Here is a 20,088-nt window from a genome sequence, read left to right on the forward strand (position 1 = left end):
GTAGTTCCTCACCTGGCCACCTCTGATTTAAGTCTGTTGTTGTCCTCATTCAGCTGCAGGATACGTTTGAGATGTGCCTCTTTCTCAGAATGCAGACGCTTGTACTCTTCTGGATCTGAATCTTTCTGCTGACTCACCAAATGCTGGAGCAACATAAGGAAAACTAGTCATTCATCTCACAACTCAGAAGCCAAGTCCGTCTCGTGACAAACGTAATTTAAAATAAAAACTTTTAGTAGTTTATATTTGGGTCTTTGCACTGACCTGAGTACGAGCCTTCCAGCGTTTGATTTCCTCTTCCAGCAGCTTCTTCTCTGCCTGCAGCATGCCGCTCTTCTCACTCAGCTCGGAGTTGGCCTGCTGCAGTGGCAAGATGTCCGACTCCAGCTTTTGCACCTGAACACACAAGAGATACGTGCGCACTGAGAAGACTTCAAACATAATTGCCGCTTTGCTGCTGATTTCCTCCACCGAGTTCTCAAGTCCGCAGTTTATGTCTGTCTAGACTCTGCGTGTGTCTCCGTTAGGGTTGGGCGATTGAACGAATATATCAACTATCGTTTTTACAAGAGCGATTTATTTATTTATTTGCCCATGAGTAGGTTTGCTAATAATGATGGAGCTAATAGGAGCAGTCAACAGGAAAAAAAATAAAATAAATAAATAATAGCGCTGTTTTAACAGCACCCTCTATCATCTGCAAGCACATGCACCCTCCCCAGAGCGTGCCCAAATGATGGAGCTGCAGAAGCTGGTGATAGCCTAGCACAATCAGCTGGATGGTGGACACGTGCATGCTCATGCAACTTAGTCGTGTTCGAGTTCTTTGCTCGCACTACACGTCTGCACAAGCGGCACACCGCTTTGGTTATATCTTCAGGTTTACCTCTGTCATCTGGTTTAAAGCCAAAGAAATCCCAAATTGGTGACTTGATATGTTTTTAGTGCTGTCAGTGTTAACGCGCGGTCATCACGATTAACACGATTAACAATTAACCCATCTGGAGCGCAGACCGAGTCAAAATCCCTGAAATGTCTCTGTCAACGCATTTCGGCAGTTTGTCCAAAGTTTGTTTTTATTCTGCGCTCCAGATGGATTGGCACGTTAAAAATTTTTAATCATGATGACCGCATTAACACTGACAGCGCTAATTAAAAAAAAAAAAGAGTTCGTCCATGTTTGGACTTCTGTGTTGTTAACGCTCAAATCCGTGCATGATTACATTGCTCCGCCCATCAAAAAGTCTGCGCGTGCGCGAATATATCGCCCATCGTCGATTATTGGACTGATGACTGTCGGTTGGAAAAGTTTTACATATCGCCGAACCCTAGCGTCGGTGTTTACATATCTTTGTGGGGCCCAACAGCCATTACGGGGACAAAATCCTGGTCCCCACGAGTTTGAAGGCATTTTTTAGACTCAAAATGTGGTTTTAGTGTCAGGGTTACAATTAGCTTACGGTCAGGCATCCACTTTTGATGGTTAGGGTAAGCAGCTACGGAAAGCATTATGTCATTTAGGGGTTAGGGGGTGTGGGTGTGTGTGTGTGTGTGTGTGTAAAGAATCTGATACCTGGCCACTCATTCAGTATAACTCACCCTGTCTATGAGTTACGGGGGTGAATAGTGATCATAAATTAAGCTGACCATTCAGATTCAACATGTTGGTCTTTTTGGACATTTTTAAGGTCACAATAACCTTTGACAACCAAAACTCTTGATATACGTGGATGTTAGCGCAAAATTTGAAATGTACAGAAGACATTCCAGCGACTCTGCTTCCACATAGTGATCGCCAAATGAAAAATAAAATAAGGCTCTTCTCATGGGTGTTGTCAACATCAAATTTAAACACTTGCAATATTTGGATAATCGAGTGGTTATAGTGTACAAATGAGGAGAAACTAATCTCCAGTGCACTGCTGGAGAACATGTGAGATTCAGCCAAACTAACAAAGTCGTCAGCGAGACTGACCTTAGCTTGAGTTTGCTGCAGTTCCTGCTCCATCTTATCCCTCTCTTCTCTCAGACTCTTGTTTGTCTCCAATAGGATGCTCATCGTTTCCGTCTTCTTCATCAGCTCATCGTGCTGAGCCAGGGTCTTCGCTGTCACCTGAAACAGAGTTAAGTGACAGGTAAAGAAAATCTGTAGGCGATCTGCGTGCTCCGTACAGCCGCAAACCAGAAGTTACTGAGTCAACGAGTACACAAACAAACCTGCATCCTCTCTCGAGCAGCGCTCAAACTGTCCTGCATCTCCTTTAGCTCTCGTTCCAAATGCTCCACCCTCAAACGGTAACGCAAAGTCTCCCCCTGGGCGACCTCATAACGAGACTCTGAGATCTCCTTCTCCCGACGTACAAACCTGTGATGAACAACGCGGATCGACCGTTGTTAGAAATAGTGAAAACTGTGTAAAGAATATAATTTTTCAAAGAACTCACAACTTTTAAAATCAGTCTTCAGGTTTTTTTGGGAGTTCTGCAGCACAAGCTAGATAAGCCCGTTACCTGAGAATCTCAAGAAGCTGGTCCTGGGATTTTCCCTCTTCAGTCAAAGATATGTTGAGGGTACTCTCACTGGCAGCACGCTGCAAATTATCTGCCATCTTGCTGCTCATGGCCTGGATCTGCTCATGAAGGAGGGTGTTCTGCCTTTGCATCTCCTCATAGCGGCTCTCCATCTTGGACATCTCCTCCTGTAAGACGAGGGAAAAAAAGCTTGAATTATCAAGGCTAATCAAGGCAACCTTTTTGATGACGAGTGCCATTTAAAATTTCCTCAGAATTCAATGTGCCATATAATTGCATTAGCAATAAATTTGATAATGCTCTATATTAACAGTTGCTGTGCTGAGCGGGCAGCTGCTGAAGCATTTGAAGTGTCGGAATGTGGAAATTTCAACATCGCTTGAAAAAACTGCCAGCTAGCAGCGTCCCTCTCACCAGTAGGCTAAGTGACTTTTAGCCAATTACAAGCTGAATCTGGTAGTTGGGGTTGTTAGCTAAGATACCGTCATTAAGAAGCGGCACCACTAATGTGTCTATGAGAGCTAATTTGCAATGTGCACCGCTGGCCCGGCCATTTATTTGTTAATGCACCTTCTCAGATTAATTCACTGCGTGTTGTGCCCAGGGCTGGACTGGGACAAAAAAAATCGGCCCGGGCATTTTGACTAAAGACCGGCCCCCCAGGTATTAAAGCCATAAAGCCTGTGAATGAAAACAAAGGCTGTTGTGACAGTGATGTACACCGTCTTGTTGGTATATGTATGATTTCTATACATTTTACGTCAGATAAAAACTTTGGTTGTAAGATTCAGATAATTATTTTTTAACAGCCAGACATTTTAAATGAGAATAAGAAAGTTTTCTTTGTGCCCCCCTCTCCCTGTTAATGCCCTACCTGGCCCCCTGGCAAAACTTTGCTAGACCCGCCCCTGCACAGTTACCAGCTGTCAGCTACGTAGAAAAGGATCCTGGTGTTATTTGTCTCTCAGAAACAGTTCATAACTTCAACTCATCCATGTCACCTAAAAGGTAAACCTGTTTCTCCATCACCTGTTCAGCTCTGATGATTCAGTAAGGACATCTCCTGGTTTCATCTGCATGTTTCCCTCTCACCAGATATACAAACCGATATCATGACCAGCAGCTTTACAGCTGTGGCTCCAGCAAACATCAGCTGATACTAGAAATTAATATTAAATAAATTCTAACAACAGCTGATCAAGCTTAAACGTGCTGCTGTTGTTTAGCGCGACATCCGCTGGTTTCCTCTTTCTGGCGCAAAGTGGGCGATAAACAAATGAGAGACGGGACTTGCGTCAGAAATACCGATCAGCTGATCATTGATCAGTTTCATGATTGAATGAGAGAAGAAGAGGCAGCTGCAGCGTAAACACAGAATAACTCCACCTTTGTGTCTTTTTCCATTCTAGCTGAAGTCCGGGACAAACTGGGTTCCTTTTCACCTCAATACGAAACGCGTAATATTTTCTCTGAATACGGGACAATTCCGTTTTTTAAGGGGCGATTGGCAACTCTATTAACTAACCTTATGAATAAAATAAAGTTCACTATCAGTAATCTCATAGCACCCGCCCAGCAGTATATAAACTCCGTCATGCTAGCTAGTACGCAGTACGAGTTATTGTAACTGACTGTAAAAAGTCAGCACAACGAAAATAAACTCCACCTAAACTTGGTTTATATCTGACCCGGATAGACTGCAGGTCATAACTTCTTACCTGAAGTTCAGTTCACCTGACACTTTGACCAACGGCCGCCTCAAGTCTCTCCTCCTCCTGCCTCCCCTTCCCTCATCCACCTGCTGGCCTCTGTGGAAGCTCCGCCATAGCCACCACCAAACAACTGAGTTATTTTTACACATTGGCCAGATGCTGGCCAATCCACCACCTCTCACTGTTCATACCGTTACACACACACACACACACACACACACACACACACACACACACACACAAAAAATTAAAAAAAAAAAATCATCGGCCCACCGGGCAAATGCTCAGTATGCCCGATGGCCAGTCCAGCTATGGTCGTGCCATCAGTTAACCCCTGCTGACCCCTGGTCTAATCTATTTATGTAATGCACTGAATAGACAGTAAAACAAACATCTGCTTTGGCTCTCGGAGGAGGCGGACGCACTTTTTCTCCTCTCCCTTATCTTCCCTGCTTATGTCCTTGTCTAGTCTCGTGTTTTTTTTGTATTTTCCCTGGAACATTCTCTCACAGTCTGTTCTCTAAAACCTAAAAGAGGAATTATGGATTGGATCAACTGGTCCCTAAATGCAATTGACACCCCTTTCTCAACGAGAAGTCTGGGCTTGGGTGAGCCTGAGTGGTGAAGATATCTACCTATTCGGAACCATGGTAACAGGGTTCTGGCTGATCGGAGCTGGCTTGGCCCTGACTTATCGAAGAATTAAGAAAGCGGAACCGGCTGTTCAAACCCCCACAAGGCTGCCCGCTGGGATCGGAACGATGGGAGAGGCGTGAGTTTCTCAAAATGGGCTCATTGAGTCAGCACGGATAAGATCTTGGAGAGGCTACGGCTGCTGTGAATACTCAGAATAAGATCTCTGACTGCAGACTGGAGACATCTCAGAAGGGCTAGCCCGGAATAACATCTCTAGGCGCAAAAATGGAGACATCTCGGGGAGGCACACTGCCGTGAGTTCTCAGAAATTGGCTCCTTGAGCACAAGAAGTGACAACATCACAGAACGCAAGTATGGCGAAGCTCGCGGCTCTCCAATGGGAGATTGAGAGACCAGTGTTGGACTGTAGAACTGCTTTGAAATTCATACGAGCTGTTCGCACTAAAGTAAAAAAATAACATCACTTATGCGGAGACCCCTTTGGTGCCAGCTGCAAGGCTGGAGCTGAACAAAACTCCCTGATAACGACTTTGTTGAGACTGTTCCTTCCCATTCCATGCAAGGCCACCTGGGTTGGCTGGAAGACTGTTTACTTAGCCTGGCAGGGCGAAGGACACTGTCTCAGCTGAACTCTGGACACGCACACACATACATATACTGATACTGATAAGCACTCACCGACGCATCACCCTCCCTACCCCGGATCCAACGCCACCTCCAACGCTTACCTCCCCTCTGATGTGGACATCGGGTCAGTTGGAGGCGCAGTCGAAAGATTGCAGCGGTCCCAGATCAGATGTACACACTGGAACTCTTTCCCATGTTGCTTGTCTGTGTTTATTGTGCTATGGTGTGTTGATATCTGTGCATTCCTGTATTATCCTTTTGTGTTACACATTTCGATGTTTTTTTCCTCGCTACCTAGCCTGACCTGTCTCCCCAATGTGATGTTTGTGTATTGTATGTACGGTTGGCAAGGTCTGTCATCTCGGTTGTGGGCAAAAGACCTGCAACTGACAAATAAAGGCTATCTCATCATCTCAAACCTTGAGGATCTTCTCTTGCTCCTCCCATGACACTCTGGCCTCCAGTAACTCAGCACTGATCCTCTGCTCTCTCTCCTCCAGCTGGTGTTTGAGCTCTGCAGCCTGCAGGGCCTGGGCCTTAGCTGCCTGCAGGGCTTCCACGTCTGCTGCGTGCAGCATCATCTCCTTCTCATATTTATCTTGAGCTTCAGCTGCCAGTTTAACCTTGAAGAGAGAAAGAAGGTTTGGAGTCAATCTCTGCATATCAGAGTTTCTCAACATTTTCTTTGAATTCAGATTTCAAATTTTTTCCTTCCCCCCACAAATTAATTCATATTTTTGATTTTTACCTGCATTAAGTGACCTTAAACCAGAATATTCCACACTTGTATTATTTTCCTCCATGTAATATTGTATTATGACTGCTTACCTGATCTTGGCAGTCCTTAACAGCTTGCTGTTTTTGGGCTTCGGTGACTGCAACCTGCTGTAGCGCTGCCTGGTGGTCTGCCTGGACACTGCTAAGACTTCTCTTCAGGTCATTTATCTAACACAAACAAACAAAACAAAACATTTTCATGTCATAGAAACAAGTAAACATGTTAACATTTTTCTCTTTTGCCTGGTTATAACAAGGATTTCGTACTTGTTCCTCCAGAACAGCCAGGACACTCTTCTTCTGCTCCTCTATGTCTTGCTTTTCTTTCTCCGCTTGCAGAAGCTTCTCTTCGAGTCTGCAGCGTTGCTCCTCAGCCTCCTTCATACGGCCTTCAATGGATGAGCGCGCCTGCTCCGTCACCTGGTTGTTACAAATTACACAAATCACATTAAATTCAGAAATTTTTTTTTTTTTTACATTTGTTTTAAACTTAAAGTGCCAAATTGACAATTGTTGAGATGATCTCAATCCTGATCATTGTGTACACCAATAATAAATATTATTGAGTTGCCTTGTGGCTACTTTTTAACTTTCATACAGTAACAGACTGAATTTTTTCCACTTTCATATTTTTTGTCCTATTTGGGTGTTTTATGAGCTGAGGTTCGGAGGTTGTTTCACGATCGAGCCACCAACCTGTTTCTCGTTCTCCAGCGATTCCTCGAGGCTCTGAGCCATCGCTCTGTACTGCTCCATGCTGGATGTGGCTGCTCGGAGGCTCTCTGCAAGCTCTTCAACCCGCGTTTCAGCAAGCTGCAGGCGGCCTCGTAGGTCCTCTCTGTCTTGATCTGAACCAGGCAGGCCTGCAAGCGAGTCAAGCATTTTGGAAGTCAGAGTGTGATAAGACAGGGGGACGCAAATGTGCACTAATAAAAATATACCAATTCATTTTGAAGAATCTGTGCTTAAATTCCCACAGATTTTCAAAGAAGTGTGGTTTTAGACATTTTACTAGACTCAAATATCTCAAATAAACCGAATCCAGTGCAACATTCAGGCTTTTAAAAGTTCAGATAAAAGTGGTTCAGCCAACTGGAACATCTGGGAAATCTGAGCAATTTATTTCCATCTCCAACATTAAAACTAGAACGCAGCATCCGAAAGAATGACGACGTTAAACATACCTCGTGGTATTTCATGACATCCCGACAAAATACAGAGAATTTAGGTTTGTGCGTGTCTGGATTTTACTGTGAATGTTAGTTTAACTTCTTCTGTCTGTAAACATTTAATGCCGACCTCTGCCGATCGGCGTGGACGGGGAGCTCAGGATGTGGCGCCCTTCGATGCTGCCTTGCTGCATCCTGAGGGTGTTGAGCTCAGACTCGGCGGCATTAAGTTGTTCCTTTGTTTTTTGGTGTAAGGCGACTTGTGTCTCCAACTGCCTCTTTGCATCCATTAATTGGATCTGTGCATATGAAAAAAAGAAAATCATTAGCACTATATCTGCATCCTTCTCTGGCCTGAGTTGACCACTATCTAAGTGCTCACTACAAAAGATGATAGAAACAGTTTTATTGGATGCCTACTTCCTGGTTTCTGGTGAGCAGGTGGCGCTGCTCCACTTCTTGTTCAAGCCTCTTCTGTAGCTGGGAGATCTCTCGCTCCTGTTTCTCTAACTGGCTGTTCAGACGCTGACGTGTGTCAACCTCAGAGCGCTCAAGAGTGGCCTAAAAGAAAAGAAAATGTAACGTTACTTTTGTTTATGTGAAGATGTGACAGACAGACTCTGATAGAAAACAAAAATAACCTCAGATTACCTGAATAGCCTGGAGGTTGGTCAGCAGCAGGTTTTGGCTCTGTTGCTGGCTCAGAATCGTCTCTTTCTCCTGATTCAGCCGGGACTCGACCAGCTTCAGCATGTCTCTCTCCTTACGCAAGTTCTCAGCACGGCCCTGAAAAGGTGGATGAGATAAAGTTTACAGTACGTGTCTCGGGATATCCTGGAGCAGGGACACTTCCAACTCCAAAGTGATCCGAAGCACAAATATGACACTGGATAAGGGACAAACCTCAGCCATGGCGAGTTTCTCCTTGGACTCTTTAAGATCCTCATTCAACGTGTGGACGGTCTGCTCAAGCTTTTGTGTGGCAGCCTCCATCTTCTGTCCTTTCTCTCTCAGTGAAGCAATCTCTTTCCTGTAGCCCTCAACATTGTCCTGCAGCATCTCATACCTGAGAGCGTAAAAAGCTGACGTCACTGACTGATGTCCTTGTGATTAAATGTTTGATTTTAACAGTGGATATTTCCCCTGAAATGTTCACAAGTTCTGTTCCTGCTACAACCCCCCCCTCCAAAAAATTACCTTTTGGAGGCAAACTCTAGCTGTGTGGATATCTTGGCATTCTGGGAGCGGAGCTCAGAGAGCTGTTCTTGGAGTTTCTCGTTCTGTTCGGTCACTGCCTTCTCGCTCTCCGCGCGCTCCTTCTTATAGGCGGAGAAGACGTCCTGCAACTGCAGAAGAAACCAGACATTTTATTTACTTTGATAGAGGTAAATAACCACACTGTGCCAATAACCACACTGCACCGCTGTCTGTGATTCAGAGAGACCTAAAACTGTCTTTATGTGGGCACTGTGCCATCTGGGGGCCACGAGCAACGTGCTTAAAAGTAGGTCCTGATACTGAAAAATAAATATATTCAGTTTCAGTCTTGTGAGGCAAATTTAGCTCACCTGTCGCAGAGCCGCCTTGGCCTCCAACGCCTCAGTAGACTCTGTGGCCATGGAAACAAGAGCAGTGGGCGTTCCTGCGGTGGGAGTGGCCGCGGGGGAACGACGTGGGGTAGACGTCAGGGAGAAATCTTCAGTTGGTGTACCTGGAGGATAAACAATCAAATATTCATCCATCCTCTTCTGCTTATCCTTTTCAGGGTCACGGAGAGGCAGCGCAGACCCTGGACAGGTCGTCAGTCTGTCACAGCGCTAACACAGACACAGACATTCGATTCGCACTCACAATCACACCTATTGGCAATTTAGAGTTGCCACTTAACCTAACCCCACTAACTGCATGTCTTTGCACTTTGGGAGGAAGCCAGAGAGAACCCACGCAGACATGGGGACAACATGCAAACTCCATCAAATATTGAAATATTAAAATTCAGTGTAACGTGTAAAACTGCTGTGAAATTAGTGTATTGAATTCTATAATAACTATTCACTTATGGTTCTAAAGATGCAGTGTTCACGTTCTGCGTTACCTTGTTGTGGGAAGTTGACTCCGGTCGCCTGAGCCAGTAAGACTCGGTACATGTCCCTCTGCCTCACAATGGACTCGGTCATCTTTATCTGCTGGCTGCGTTGCTCTCTCAAAGACTCCAACTCAGCCTGGGCCTTCTCCAAACTCTGCTCCAGCTCCCCGTGCCTGAGACAGTTCATTGTGGGGAAAAAAAGGTGAGATAATATTTTAGGTCAGATGCAAAATTCTGGCTAAATAAGAAAGGAAAAAAGTCAGTAAACATTGTAATATACTTATTGCCGGTAGCCTCAAACTCCTCCTTCTCCTGGGCTTCACTGAGATCTCTGAGGGCCGCAAGAAGACGCTGGTTCTGCTTCTGAAGCTCCTCCACACTACGGAAAGTCACCAAGTGTTGACTGATCACCTCTGACGTGCTGCTGACATCAGCAGAGCTCACCTCCTCCTCGTGAATCACGTGGTTTCCACGAGCTTCTTCGAGCTCAATCAGCAGCACACGAACCTAGAAGAAACGATAAGGGGTAGTAGAGAAATTTTATTTGAGTGATTTGATTATTTCTGTCATTATTTTGAAGACTAACAAAGTTTATCCACACATAAAGAAAAGTATGAACCCACCTGCTGAGCCATGTCAGCGAGCTGAAGCTCAAATCTCTGATTGTCTCTTTCCAGGACCGAGGAGCGCTTGTTGGCCTCATCAGCCTCGTTCTGCAGGCGGTGAACCTCCTGCAAAAAACATGAACTGAAAGCTCGAGCGTTGCTTGTTTCAAACACAGACGTTATTAGCAGTCACTGTTTATGGTTTTCTTGTCAATTAAAAAGAAGCCAAAACCTATTTGATCGTGCAAACAACGCGTCTCCATTACAAACCTTAACAGCCTGCTCCAGCTTGGCAGAAAGGCTGGCCACTGACTTCTGCATGCGCTCATGCTCGTCCCTCTGCCTTTTCAGGATGGGGGCTTTTGCTTCCACTTCCTGCACAATGTCATCCAGATACTTGTTGACTCGCTTGTTCTCCAACCGCTCCAACTGCAGCTGCTCTTGGCTCTCCACGTATGCTGTATACAACTGAAGACATGACTCGTGTCAAAATAACAATCAAACATCTTGTTGTTAGTTCAACACACGTCGGTAAGAAATTCGAACAAGCAAGTCACACAATTCTAGAGTCTAATGAAATCTGTAATGAAGTCAGCAATTTGAGTCTTACACCTGAGCTGTACGCACCTCAGTCAGCTTCATACCAGGTTTTATCTTGGATACAGCAGCGGCTGTTGGAGACATTGTTGTCATTTGCTCTTCTGTCAGAATGGATGTTGTAGCAACAGGGCCTGGACAGACGAAGAGAAATTCAACTGATCACATTAAAAAAAATTAAAAAAATAAATCCACACAAGGCTTGGCTGAAGTTCCAGAAAATTAATTTTGCATTGCCTACAAATAATCAGCATGTCAACGAAATGAAAACAGGAATAAAAATCAACCCAACTGACCTCTAAGTTTGGAACTTGACAGCAGTTCATTGGCATTGTCCAGCTCCTTCTCAAGGCCCTGAATCCTGTCCTTTAACTCGCCGACAGTTTTGTCTGTGACGCCATTCATTTCCTGCAACTTATCCTCAAGAGCCTTATTGGCTGTCATGGAGGGAAGAAAAAACAAAGACTCTAAAATCCCAACAACCTGCAACTACACGAGCAAACAAACTGAACATCTTCTGTCCTTCTAGGATAGAAAACACGATTACAGACAAGCCTTTTACCTTCACCGGCATCTTTCAGCAGCTTGTGCAGCTCCTCCACCGCCTGACTCAGCTCTTTGCTTTTGGCCTCAGAATCTGCAGCTGCTCCCTGCCAGAATAAACGATGAAGTATAACAAACACTGGGAAAGAAGCCGTGCAAATACATGCAGGGATTCATTTCATTTACAAACATAAAGCTTAACCACTGTCATTTTAATTAAATATGTAAACACTCAAAGTTCAAGTTTTTAAAATCACAAGTTCCCTATAACAATTTTATTTAGCCTAGAAACACACAAACAATAAGATTCTGGCAACAAATATAGAAGTTGTTGATCACGGGCGCTACAATCATAACGTAACGTAATAATTTACTAATGCAAACCAGGAAATAATGGTCCAGCAGTGCAGAGTACCACACCACATGGTTTCATTTTGCACGTGTACATACCTTGTATAAATTGCAAAGCTTAATGTTGGCATTGAGCTCATTTCGGAACTTCTCCTCCATGCTGGTGTGTTGCTCCTTGGCCTAAAACAAGTTAAAATCCAACCATTCATTTTCACTCCGAGTGCCTTCATCATAATGTACGTTTACATAATACCAAAGGGTTTGATTAAAAAGGAATGACTGTCTGGAAACAGACATACTTCTTTGAGTTTGCTGATCATGTCCTCGTTTTGTTTCTGAAGGTTCTCGTTTGATGTCTTCAGACTGGTCACTTGATCTTGGAGTTTTTTCATCTAGAAATCACAAAGACAAATGGCATCAGATGACAAGTCAAATAAGGATCTAACCCATCTCAAAATAAAGAAGTGTCCACATTCAAGGCACAATGAGCACTGAGATCAAAGTAACAAACCAAGACAAGTAATCTCTGAGTCAGAGCTAGCTCGACAAACTTCTTCAGACATCAACATCTCAAAGAAAAACAAAAACAAAACAAAAAAACCCCAAAACAACAAAGGACGTGCCTCATCTTCTTTATTCTCCAGGGAACACTTCAGCTCCAGGATCTCGTTACCCTTCTGCCGGGACAGGGACAGCAGTTCCTCACTCTTGGCCTTCAGCTCCTCGTTAAACCAAGCTGTTTGGCTGTGCAGCAGCTCTTTCTCTTGTTCCATTCGTTTCTCCTTATACTAGAAAATGATCACAACTTCAGTCAGTGATCTGCTGATAACCACGGAAAACAGAAAACAACTTTCTCTCGCAGGTGGTGTTAAGATATTAAATCTACATGAAAATATCAACTCACTTTGATGTTGACTTCAGCTGCCTCGAGATCATCCAACTTCATCTGCAGGGTCATCTTTGACGAGTTCACTTCCACCAACTTATCATTGAGTTGCCTCAGGTCATCTGGAAGAGCAAAAGAAATGACTTTGTTATGTAGAGGTGAGAGTTTACATTTACAAATATACATGCAATACATATGAAGTTATATAAAAATAATTAATTTATCTTTTCATACCATTTAAGTTCTCCACTTCTAAGGATCTCCTCTCCAGTGTTCGCACAAGTTCTCGCTTTTCTGCCTCCAGTTCATCTTTGGCTTTGGACAGCAAAGTCTAAACAAATGCATTAATTTAAACAGAGTGCTTAGTGTTATAATACTTACAAATTAAGCACATCTTAAATCCTTAAAGCATCCAAAGCAGTTCAATGATGCATACATTCCCTTTATACACTTATATTTTCATTATCAAGAAACTTCTACAAGGTGCATGAGTGCAAAAGGACGGTAGGGGGAGGGGCTGGTCACGTTAAGAGATCTGATTGGTCAATCCAGTGTTATTAATGAAAATGAAGGAATTGGCTCCTTTCATATTGAACGTGGAAGTTATGGCATAAGCGCAAGGAGGATTTAAATCTTGGGTGTCAAACTGTGTTAAACCTTTTTCTATTGTTATGTTTAATTTGATCACCTGCCATACATACAGTTTTTACAAATATTCTTGCTAAAAAACGCCTGATTGTTCTATAACTGTTCATAATTACTCTGAACCTTACACCGACAGCAATAATAAATGCTCAGGCTCCAGAGGACATATGACCACTCTAGTTCCCGATAGACTAAACTCAGTTAGAAACATTTTTTAAAACAAAGCGGTTATCAGTGATTTTCGGATTCCCTACCTGCTCTGATGACAACCTCTGTTGTGCAGATTCGTATTCTCGGTTCTTCTCGCGAACACTTTGGAGTTCCTCTCCTTCAGCAAAAAAATGAAAGTCAGCGGAAAGAATAAAGGTCAACATTGTGGAGTCATAAGTGGAATCAGTCCGAGTCCGATTAGAAAACCTAAATTTATTATTCTCACCAAGTCTGTTAAACTCATCTTTGAGTTTAAGATGTTCTTGAGTGTGAGACAGAAATTCTTCTTGACATTGGGAAAGCTGTTTAACTTTTTCGAAGAACTGTTGCTCTGTAACAAGAAGGTAAACACAAACAGGTAAGACAAGAAGATAAAATCATCCCCTTCTTGCTTTATTTACTTCTTTTTTGCTATCAAAAGCAGTGGTTAGCTCAGAGGGTTAACTAGTGCTAGCATTAGCTAGCGTCTTATTCTTGTTATTGGAAGAGCGCAGTTTCATCGCCTGTTAGTTCTAATCAACATTTTAAAGCCCCTGACGGACAAATGAAGTAATGAACAAAGAACGGTTATTATGTTCAATACGTTCAAAGTAAACTTCTGAGCTTTAACATTGCACGGTTTAAAACAGGCATGCATGCACTGTAAGCAAAGCCAAACACTTTAGCACGGCTAGCTATCAGGATAACAGGGAATAACTTACCGCTGTCAACCCGGAATTGCTCGTGTTGGGCTTTTAATGAATCGATTTCATACCGCAGATCCGAAACAATTTTCTCGAGTTTACTTTGAATTGTTTTTGGTAGCTTCGTTAGTTCGGAAGCCTCCAACTCCTGTTGCAGGAGTGCCGCCATTTTTCCGACTGCAAGACGAGCAGGCGCAGTTGATAATTTGAAGCATTATGGGAAATGTATTTCTTTTACGCGAGGTAGCGCTTCAGTCAACCTAAACAAACCTCGCTTGAAAATAATTCTTAAGCTGTAAAAACAAAACTAAAAAACAACAACAACAACAAAACAAACAAACGAAAAAAAATCCGCTTTCCTTTCCACGATGTTTAAACCGTGTGTTAGCAACTAGGTCTAAGTTTTTAAAAAATCGTCCTCGTGACCTCTGGTGTTTACGGGATACAGATACTCTAGCCAGTGACGGCCGGCAGATGGCGCCAAAACACACTAAATCGACGTCAATGTAAGTACCAACGTACCGATGACTGTAGAAAAGATTGTTTTCAAAGCCAATGGTAAGTACGCGTGTGCAAGTATAGTATATTCGGGTATCAAATATCTGTTATTATTATGTATATATATATATATATATATATATATATATATGTATATTGAAATCAAAGGTTTATAACGTTATGACCGATATCATCAAATCAAATCTCATGAGGCATTAAAAAAATATTTGCAGAAGGCTTAAAGACAACTGGACTATATTGACTATATTGGACTAGCCAATATAGGGCTAAAGTTGCCTTTAAAAGTCTCTTTAGTATAATTAAAGGATAGTGAGGGTGGTGCTGTGCAGAAAGAATAAAAGGATACACTGGCTCGTTAATTAATTCGTTGACTGCTTGACTGGATATCACTATTTTCCATTATTATTAGTATGCTTGCATATCTGTAGGTATGTGAATGTAGGCAGCCTGTATAAAGTTCAGTTTGTATTTTTGTTTGCATCTATAAAAAGGTGTGGGTCTTGATAGGTGTTTAACTTTTACACTTAAAAAATGATCGTTGACCCTTAGAAACATGGGCCAACATTTTTAAAATAGATAATAATAATGATAATAAAATGCAGCTGAAACATATGAAATCAATAAAAAATCATAATTAATCATTAAGGAATTTGTTTTAGGTGGAAACTGAATGTGTAAAGATTATATTTGAATAGATTCCATTACATTTAACGTTTTACATTTCACTCATATAACAAAATTATATGGAAAATGTACATGTAATCTATATATCTATCGATCTAGCTAGCTGCCGATTATGATGCAAGTTTTGCTTTGTGTCCTTTTGGATTTACAATAATAACTTGAATATCTTTATAAACGTGATTCCTTTGCTCCATACAGAAGCAATGATGTCTCTCAGCCCCAGAGCTAATCTTATCTTTCAGTACACCCTTCATAGCTTCATGCTCCGTATTACACAGCACATTTAATTAATTGTAAAAGCTTGAAGTGTGAATGTTTGCATTTTTTGTGTGTAGCTGTGTGTTTTTTCCTTTCTTTTGTTACACAGCCACTTACACTTTCACTTAGTGCTCTTGGGTGGAATTTCTTCAGAAGTCTCAGTTTCAGACATTTTACTGTGTCCCTTTGTGACATAAACCTTGTTGGTATTCAGAAACTGTTGAGACTAGTTGGACAAATACCTCAGTGGCTCGTTGGTTCATAATGAAAATGAGACTTCCATGAGACAAAAGCGTGAACATGAGAAGTTTTATGGCAAACTTTTGCTGCAGGCAGCGGAGCTATTTTCTGACAGTCTGCTGTCACGCCTGGATACCAACGCGTACAGTAAGCTGCAGCAACATTACAGTGAAAACCTCTTAATCTGAGTCAGCCATACCGACAGTTGTCAGGACTTGTCATCAGCATTAAAGTTAGGAGCATGGACACTCCAGCCTGTGGTGTTTGAATTTAAACAGATGTGATTCATGGTTATGGGTACATTTACTTAAATTCATCAAAGGTGAGAGTACTTCAAAAGAACTTTGCAGCAAGTTAATCTTTTGGAAATCTAGCCACTCATCTCTTACCCCATCCTTGACATTTTTTCAGGTTTCGGTCCTTTCATTCAGTAAAGTGAGCCTAGCGTGTGAAACCTCAATAGGACCAACCCAAACGTAGGAGGTGGGAGCCTCCTGTGCACTGTAATTTATTTTTCTGCAGCCGTTCCAGCTGTGTTACTCATTCTCATCCTCCACTGAGTCCTCCATCCTTTTCTTCCCCATTTCTTTGAAAAGTTTGCTCCCTCCACCTTTGTTTTGGTAACAACAATCATGTTCTGTGAGGCTGTGTTGCTGTGGCGGTTGCATTGCATTGCACTTTATTCCACGCGTTCAAAAAGTTGCCCGTTGTTTGTACTGAAAGCTCACCAGGCCCAATACTCACATCATCACTTCATCGCTGACCTTCATGAGTCACGAGGATCTTAACAACATATATAAACAACATTACTTAAAATAGGTTTTCTTACAGGCAGTGAGGACGCCTCGCAGTTATGTCATCTCCCTAACATCCGGTGTCCATATTTGGTCAAGCGCGCTTCCAACCGGGTGTCCTGCTGTGTCATGACATCACCTCAGTTAAACTGTTTTTTATGTGGGTGAACTAGAGCGCGACAGCTGGGCTTTCCAAGAGTCCAAACATAAAAAAAGCACAAAAAAGTGTTCCAATTAGCGAAGGAGTATAAACAAAGGGGGGACCGAAATGTCAGAATGGGGGTGTAATCAGGTGGTCGGAGCAGGGGTAAACAGTGAGATAAACATTTGTTTGAGTGCAGCGGTGAGTCAGGTCATGTATGGGGTCTTTTCCAAGAGGAAAGACTTACTGTATCTGTGTAAATGTTTTTCTGGACTTCACTTGGCAAAGCTATTCAGGAAACTCGGCTCATGTGAGGCCGATCCTTCAGATAAGCCTCGAGGTAAAATATACCCTCTCATTTCTTAATGGCGTTAAAAAGAAATTTCCTCAGCTCTTCCAAGATTACTCACTGTGGCTTCTGCCGCACTCACTTGTACCCTAAAGCCACAAATGGATGGTTGTAGATTGACTAAAGTGTGACTTAAACATTGCACCATGTTATTGGGAAGTCGATGGCTGTCCTGTTTGCAAACAGTGTTGTCGTCTAGTCGAGACTTGCTGATGTGTTTGGGCACCTCGAACCACTTTCTGCTCCAATGGCTTCTGTGGAAAGTATCAAAAAAGATTTTGATAGAGACGTTATGGTGTAAAAATGATGCAATACCAGCTAGAGGCTATGCAAGTCATGCGAGATGCGCTACTGTGGAATTGCGAACACATGTAGATCCTAAGAGGAATATTTATAAGCGTGTAACAGTTTGGCAGCTCTCGCTTCAAGAGTAATTAGAAATCCTTCTTACAGGCAATTATATAAGAGACTAATGTAGTTTCCCCCTAAGGAAGCCACAACCCCCCCTCACCTCAGAAAGCTTAAAAATAAGCTTGGACGTGCTTTTCCAAATCTTTATATCACTAAAGCTACAAAACCTACAACAAATAAATTGTGACCCCCTGTTAGTCACATTTAACCCTTTTTTTTGCCTTACAGCAGGGGTGAGGGAACTCCAGGCCTCGGTGCCGGTGTCCTGCAGGTTTAAGATGTGTCCTTGAACCAACGGCTGATTTAAATGGCTAAATGACCTCCTCAACATGTCCTGAAGTTCTCCAGAGGCCTGGTGATGAACTAATCATGTGATTCAGGTGTGCTGACCCAGGGTGAGATCTAAAACCTGCGGGACACCAACCCTCGAGGCCTGGAGTTGCCCACCCCTGCCTTACAGCATGAAACCTACCAATTCAATTAAAGTTACAATCTGACCTGATACATCCACGATACATTAGGTTGTGGGACCATCTTTACCAGCAAGGTCTACGGGCATTTGTTTGTGCACAGATCTCTGAGGTCCCTGCGTTTCAGCCGTGTTGAAGTCTTGAGTCTGAAATGGTCATTGCTGCTGTGCTTGTGGTCATTTGTCCTGTCGTGACATTCAGTTTCAGCTAAAATTTTTATCTGAAATTGGACAGAGGATTTCATACATGATTCAGTGACTCCAAGGTGCCCAAGTCCTGGCTGCAAATCAAACCCAACTCATCACCCCTCCACCGCCGTGCTTGACAGTTAGCAGGAAGTGTTTGTGCAGATATGCTGTGTCTGTTTTTTGTGTTAACGCTAAATTCTCCAGACCAACAAACTGGTCCATAGATGAGTCTCATCCTTTAAAAACAATAAAATCAGTAAAATACACTGGAAGGAAAAAAAGAACAGAAGGTGTTTGCTGTTAAACCATTTTAGTGTTTGAGTGCATTCAGGACAGTTTGGTGCGACACTGCAGTAACTGGGACCGGTGGTGTCACTTAGTGAGCATATTAGAGCTTCATAGTCCAAAGGTAAAGGAATCAGTGCATAACTCTGACGACATGGGTAAGTCCTCCGGGGGACCTCTTCAACTTTTTGTTGAACCCTTAAAGAGCCGAAGCATCGCATTTACAAACTGAACAGCAATGAACTAAATATTAAACGATAACACACATGGATGAACTTTCCTAGAAACACATAAAACTGCCGCCCTTTCAGATACACGCACACCAGTCATATCCTGAGCAATAACGTCCGAGGCTCCTGCTTTTCAGTCAGAGTTAGTGTCAGATGTCCTCTGTTCTGACTTAATATTTAGCCTGAAAGAGAAAAATGCGAGTGGCTTTTTGAAACAGTGACTTTACTTTTGCATTAGAAAAATTAAAAAGGCAGACTGAAGATTGTTGAATCCTCAGTGGACAGATGATTAAAAAACAAGTCTGATAAATGAAAATGATAAATGTAGTGAGAGACAGAGAGAAAAGCAGTAAAGTAAGGACGGCCTTTTGAGAAGATGGAAGCATGACCCGTAAATGTGTCTTATTTCTGTAAAGCTTCTCTATTTTCTCAAGTGTTGTTCCCAAAATGTGGTTTTAATGATTTGATTATAAGTTAAACACAGTAAATATGATAATATAGTTATGATAAATTACCGACGAGATGGAGGAAATCTCTGTCTGGAGGCTGGCTGAGCTTTAAGAGGCGAACTGCGTCTCGAAAATACACACATAATAACACAAAAACACTTACCTTCTATAAGAATTTATAAGATCCTATTATCTACTTCATGACAAACCTTGTTTCCTACAGGCAGTTTGATTTATCTCACTCCAAATTAAATTGTGGGTTATTGCAAGTCATCACTGAAAAGGAAAATAAAAAATTAATTTGTGGTTTTGGCGTGCCAAGAGTTCAGGGGGTCACGGGTGAGTCAAGTCTGTGCTTCGATACAGATGAAGTTATTATACATGTGACAGCATGCGTCTGCACACTAGATTTCTTCTGTAACCTTATGCAAACTTTTGAAAACTTTCTTCTTCTGATCCCTTTTTGAAAATTTTACTTCACTTCAACGAGACGAGTTACTAAACTCGAGAGTATTTACACCAGGCCTTTTAATCTACGCAAAGTGCAGACACTTAAACTAAAGGGTTTTAGTGTCTGGAGTGTAGACAGAGGTGGTGGGAGTGAAGGAAAAAGAAAAAAGCCGTCAGATGACAGAGTAAAATTCTTGGCTTCACCTCCTGGCAAATTCTGAAGAGATCCTCTGCTGCTTAGGTTCAATATACACTCAAAAAATGTGTGAAATTTTAGTGTATTTTAGTTTTACTAAGTATGAATGGAACATGGAGAAAAACCTCGCTCTATCCGAAGGCTTAAACTCATTTGAAATTCTAATTTTACTTCCTCTTTGAGCCGCAAAGGGAACGTGCAATTTCTAAAATTCGAAAAAGTCTGGACTCTCTACTTTATAACCACCAGAACAGAAACTACTAATGCAAGATGTTGTGGACTCCATCAGCTACTTCCTGGTCACAGTGGTGAGCATTCTCACCCTGCCATCCAAATGCAAAATC

At 42.5% G+C, this 20,088-nt stretch overlaps 1 protein-coding gene across 3 annotated transcripts in view; it reads right to left on the minus strand.

The window, feature by feature from the left end:
- Positions 1-14,285, minus strand: part of tprb (translocated promoter region b, nuclear basket protein) — a 25,051-nt gene extending 10,766 nt beyond the window's left edge. For 2 of the 3 annotated variants that reach the window (XM_013271273.3, XM_005451851.4), the window contains exons 1-30: positions 14,098-14,248; positions 13,623-13,727; positions 13,441-13,514; positions 12,776-12,872; positions 12,560-12,663; positions 12,279-12,443; positions 11,955-12,047; positions 11,755-11,835; positions 11,324-11,411; positions 11,058-11,198; positions 10,792-10,895; positions 10,435-10,632; positions 10,183-10,290; positions 9,840-10,066; positions 9,569-9,732; positions 9,042-9,184; positions 8,671-8,819; positions 8,377-8,539; positions 8,125-8,259; positions 7,894-8,034; positions 7,604-7,772; positions 7,001-7,167; positions 6,572-6,724; positions 6,356-6,472; positions 5,947-6,150; positions 2,511-2,698; positions 2,218-2,365; positions 1,976-2,113; positions 265-396; positions 13-143 (exon numbers count right to left, since the gene is read on the minus strand). In XM_013271273.3, coding sequence (XP_013126727.1) covers positions 13-143; positions 265-396; positions 1,976-2,113; positions 2,218-2,365; positions 2,511-2,698; positions 5,947-6,150; positions 6,356-6,472; positions 6,572-6,724; positions 7,001-7,167; positions 7,604-7,772; positions 7,894-8,034; positions 8,125-8,259; positions 8,377-8,539; positions 8,671-8,819; positions 9,042-9,184; positions 9,569-9,732; positions 9,840-10,066; positions 10,183-10,290; positions 10,435-10,632; positions 10,792-10,895; positions 11,058-11,198; positions 11,324-11,411; positions 11,755-11,835; positions 11,955-12,047; positions 12,279-12,443; positions 12,560-12,663; positions 12,776-12,872; positions 13,441-13,514; positions 13,623-13,727; positions 14,098-14,248 — 4,178 coding nt within the window. Of the gene's footprint in view, positions 1-12; positions 144-264; positions 397-1,975; positions 2,114-2,217; positions 2,366-2,510; positions 2,699-5,946; positions 6,151-6,355; positions 6,473-6,571; positions 6,725-7,000; positions 7,168-7,603; positions 7,773-7,893; positions 8,035-8,124; positions 8,260-8,376; positions 8,540-8,670; positions 8,820-9,041; positions 9,185-9,568; positions 9,733-9,839; positions 10,067-10,182; positions 10,291-10,434; positions 10,633-10,791; positions 10,896-11,057; positions 11,199-11,323; positions 11,412-11,754; positions 11,836-11,954; positions 12,048-12,278; positions 12,444-12,559; positions 12,664-12,775; positions 12,873-13,440; positions 13,515-13,622; positions 13,728-14,097 lie in introns of all 3 variants that reach the window. The other variant, XM_005451850.4, reaches the window with a different exon arrangement.
- Positions 14,286-20,088: the final 5,803 nt, after the last annotated feature.

The sequence above is a fragment of the Oreochromis niloticus genome, linkage group LG17 (genome assembly GCF_001858045.2).
Source record: "Oreochromis niloticus isolate F11D_XX linkage group LG17, O_niloticus_UMD_NMBU, whole genome shotgun sequence".
NCBI lineage: Eukaryota > Metazoa > Chordata > Actinopteri > Cichliformes > Cichlidae > Oreochromis > Oreochromis niloticus.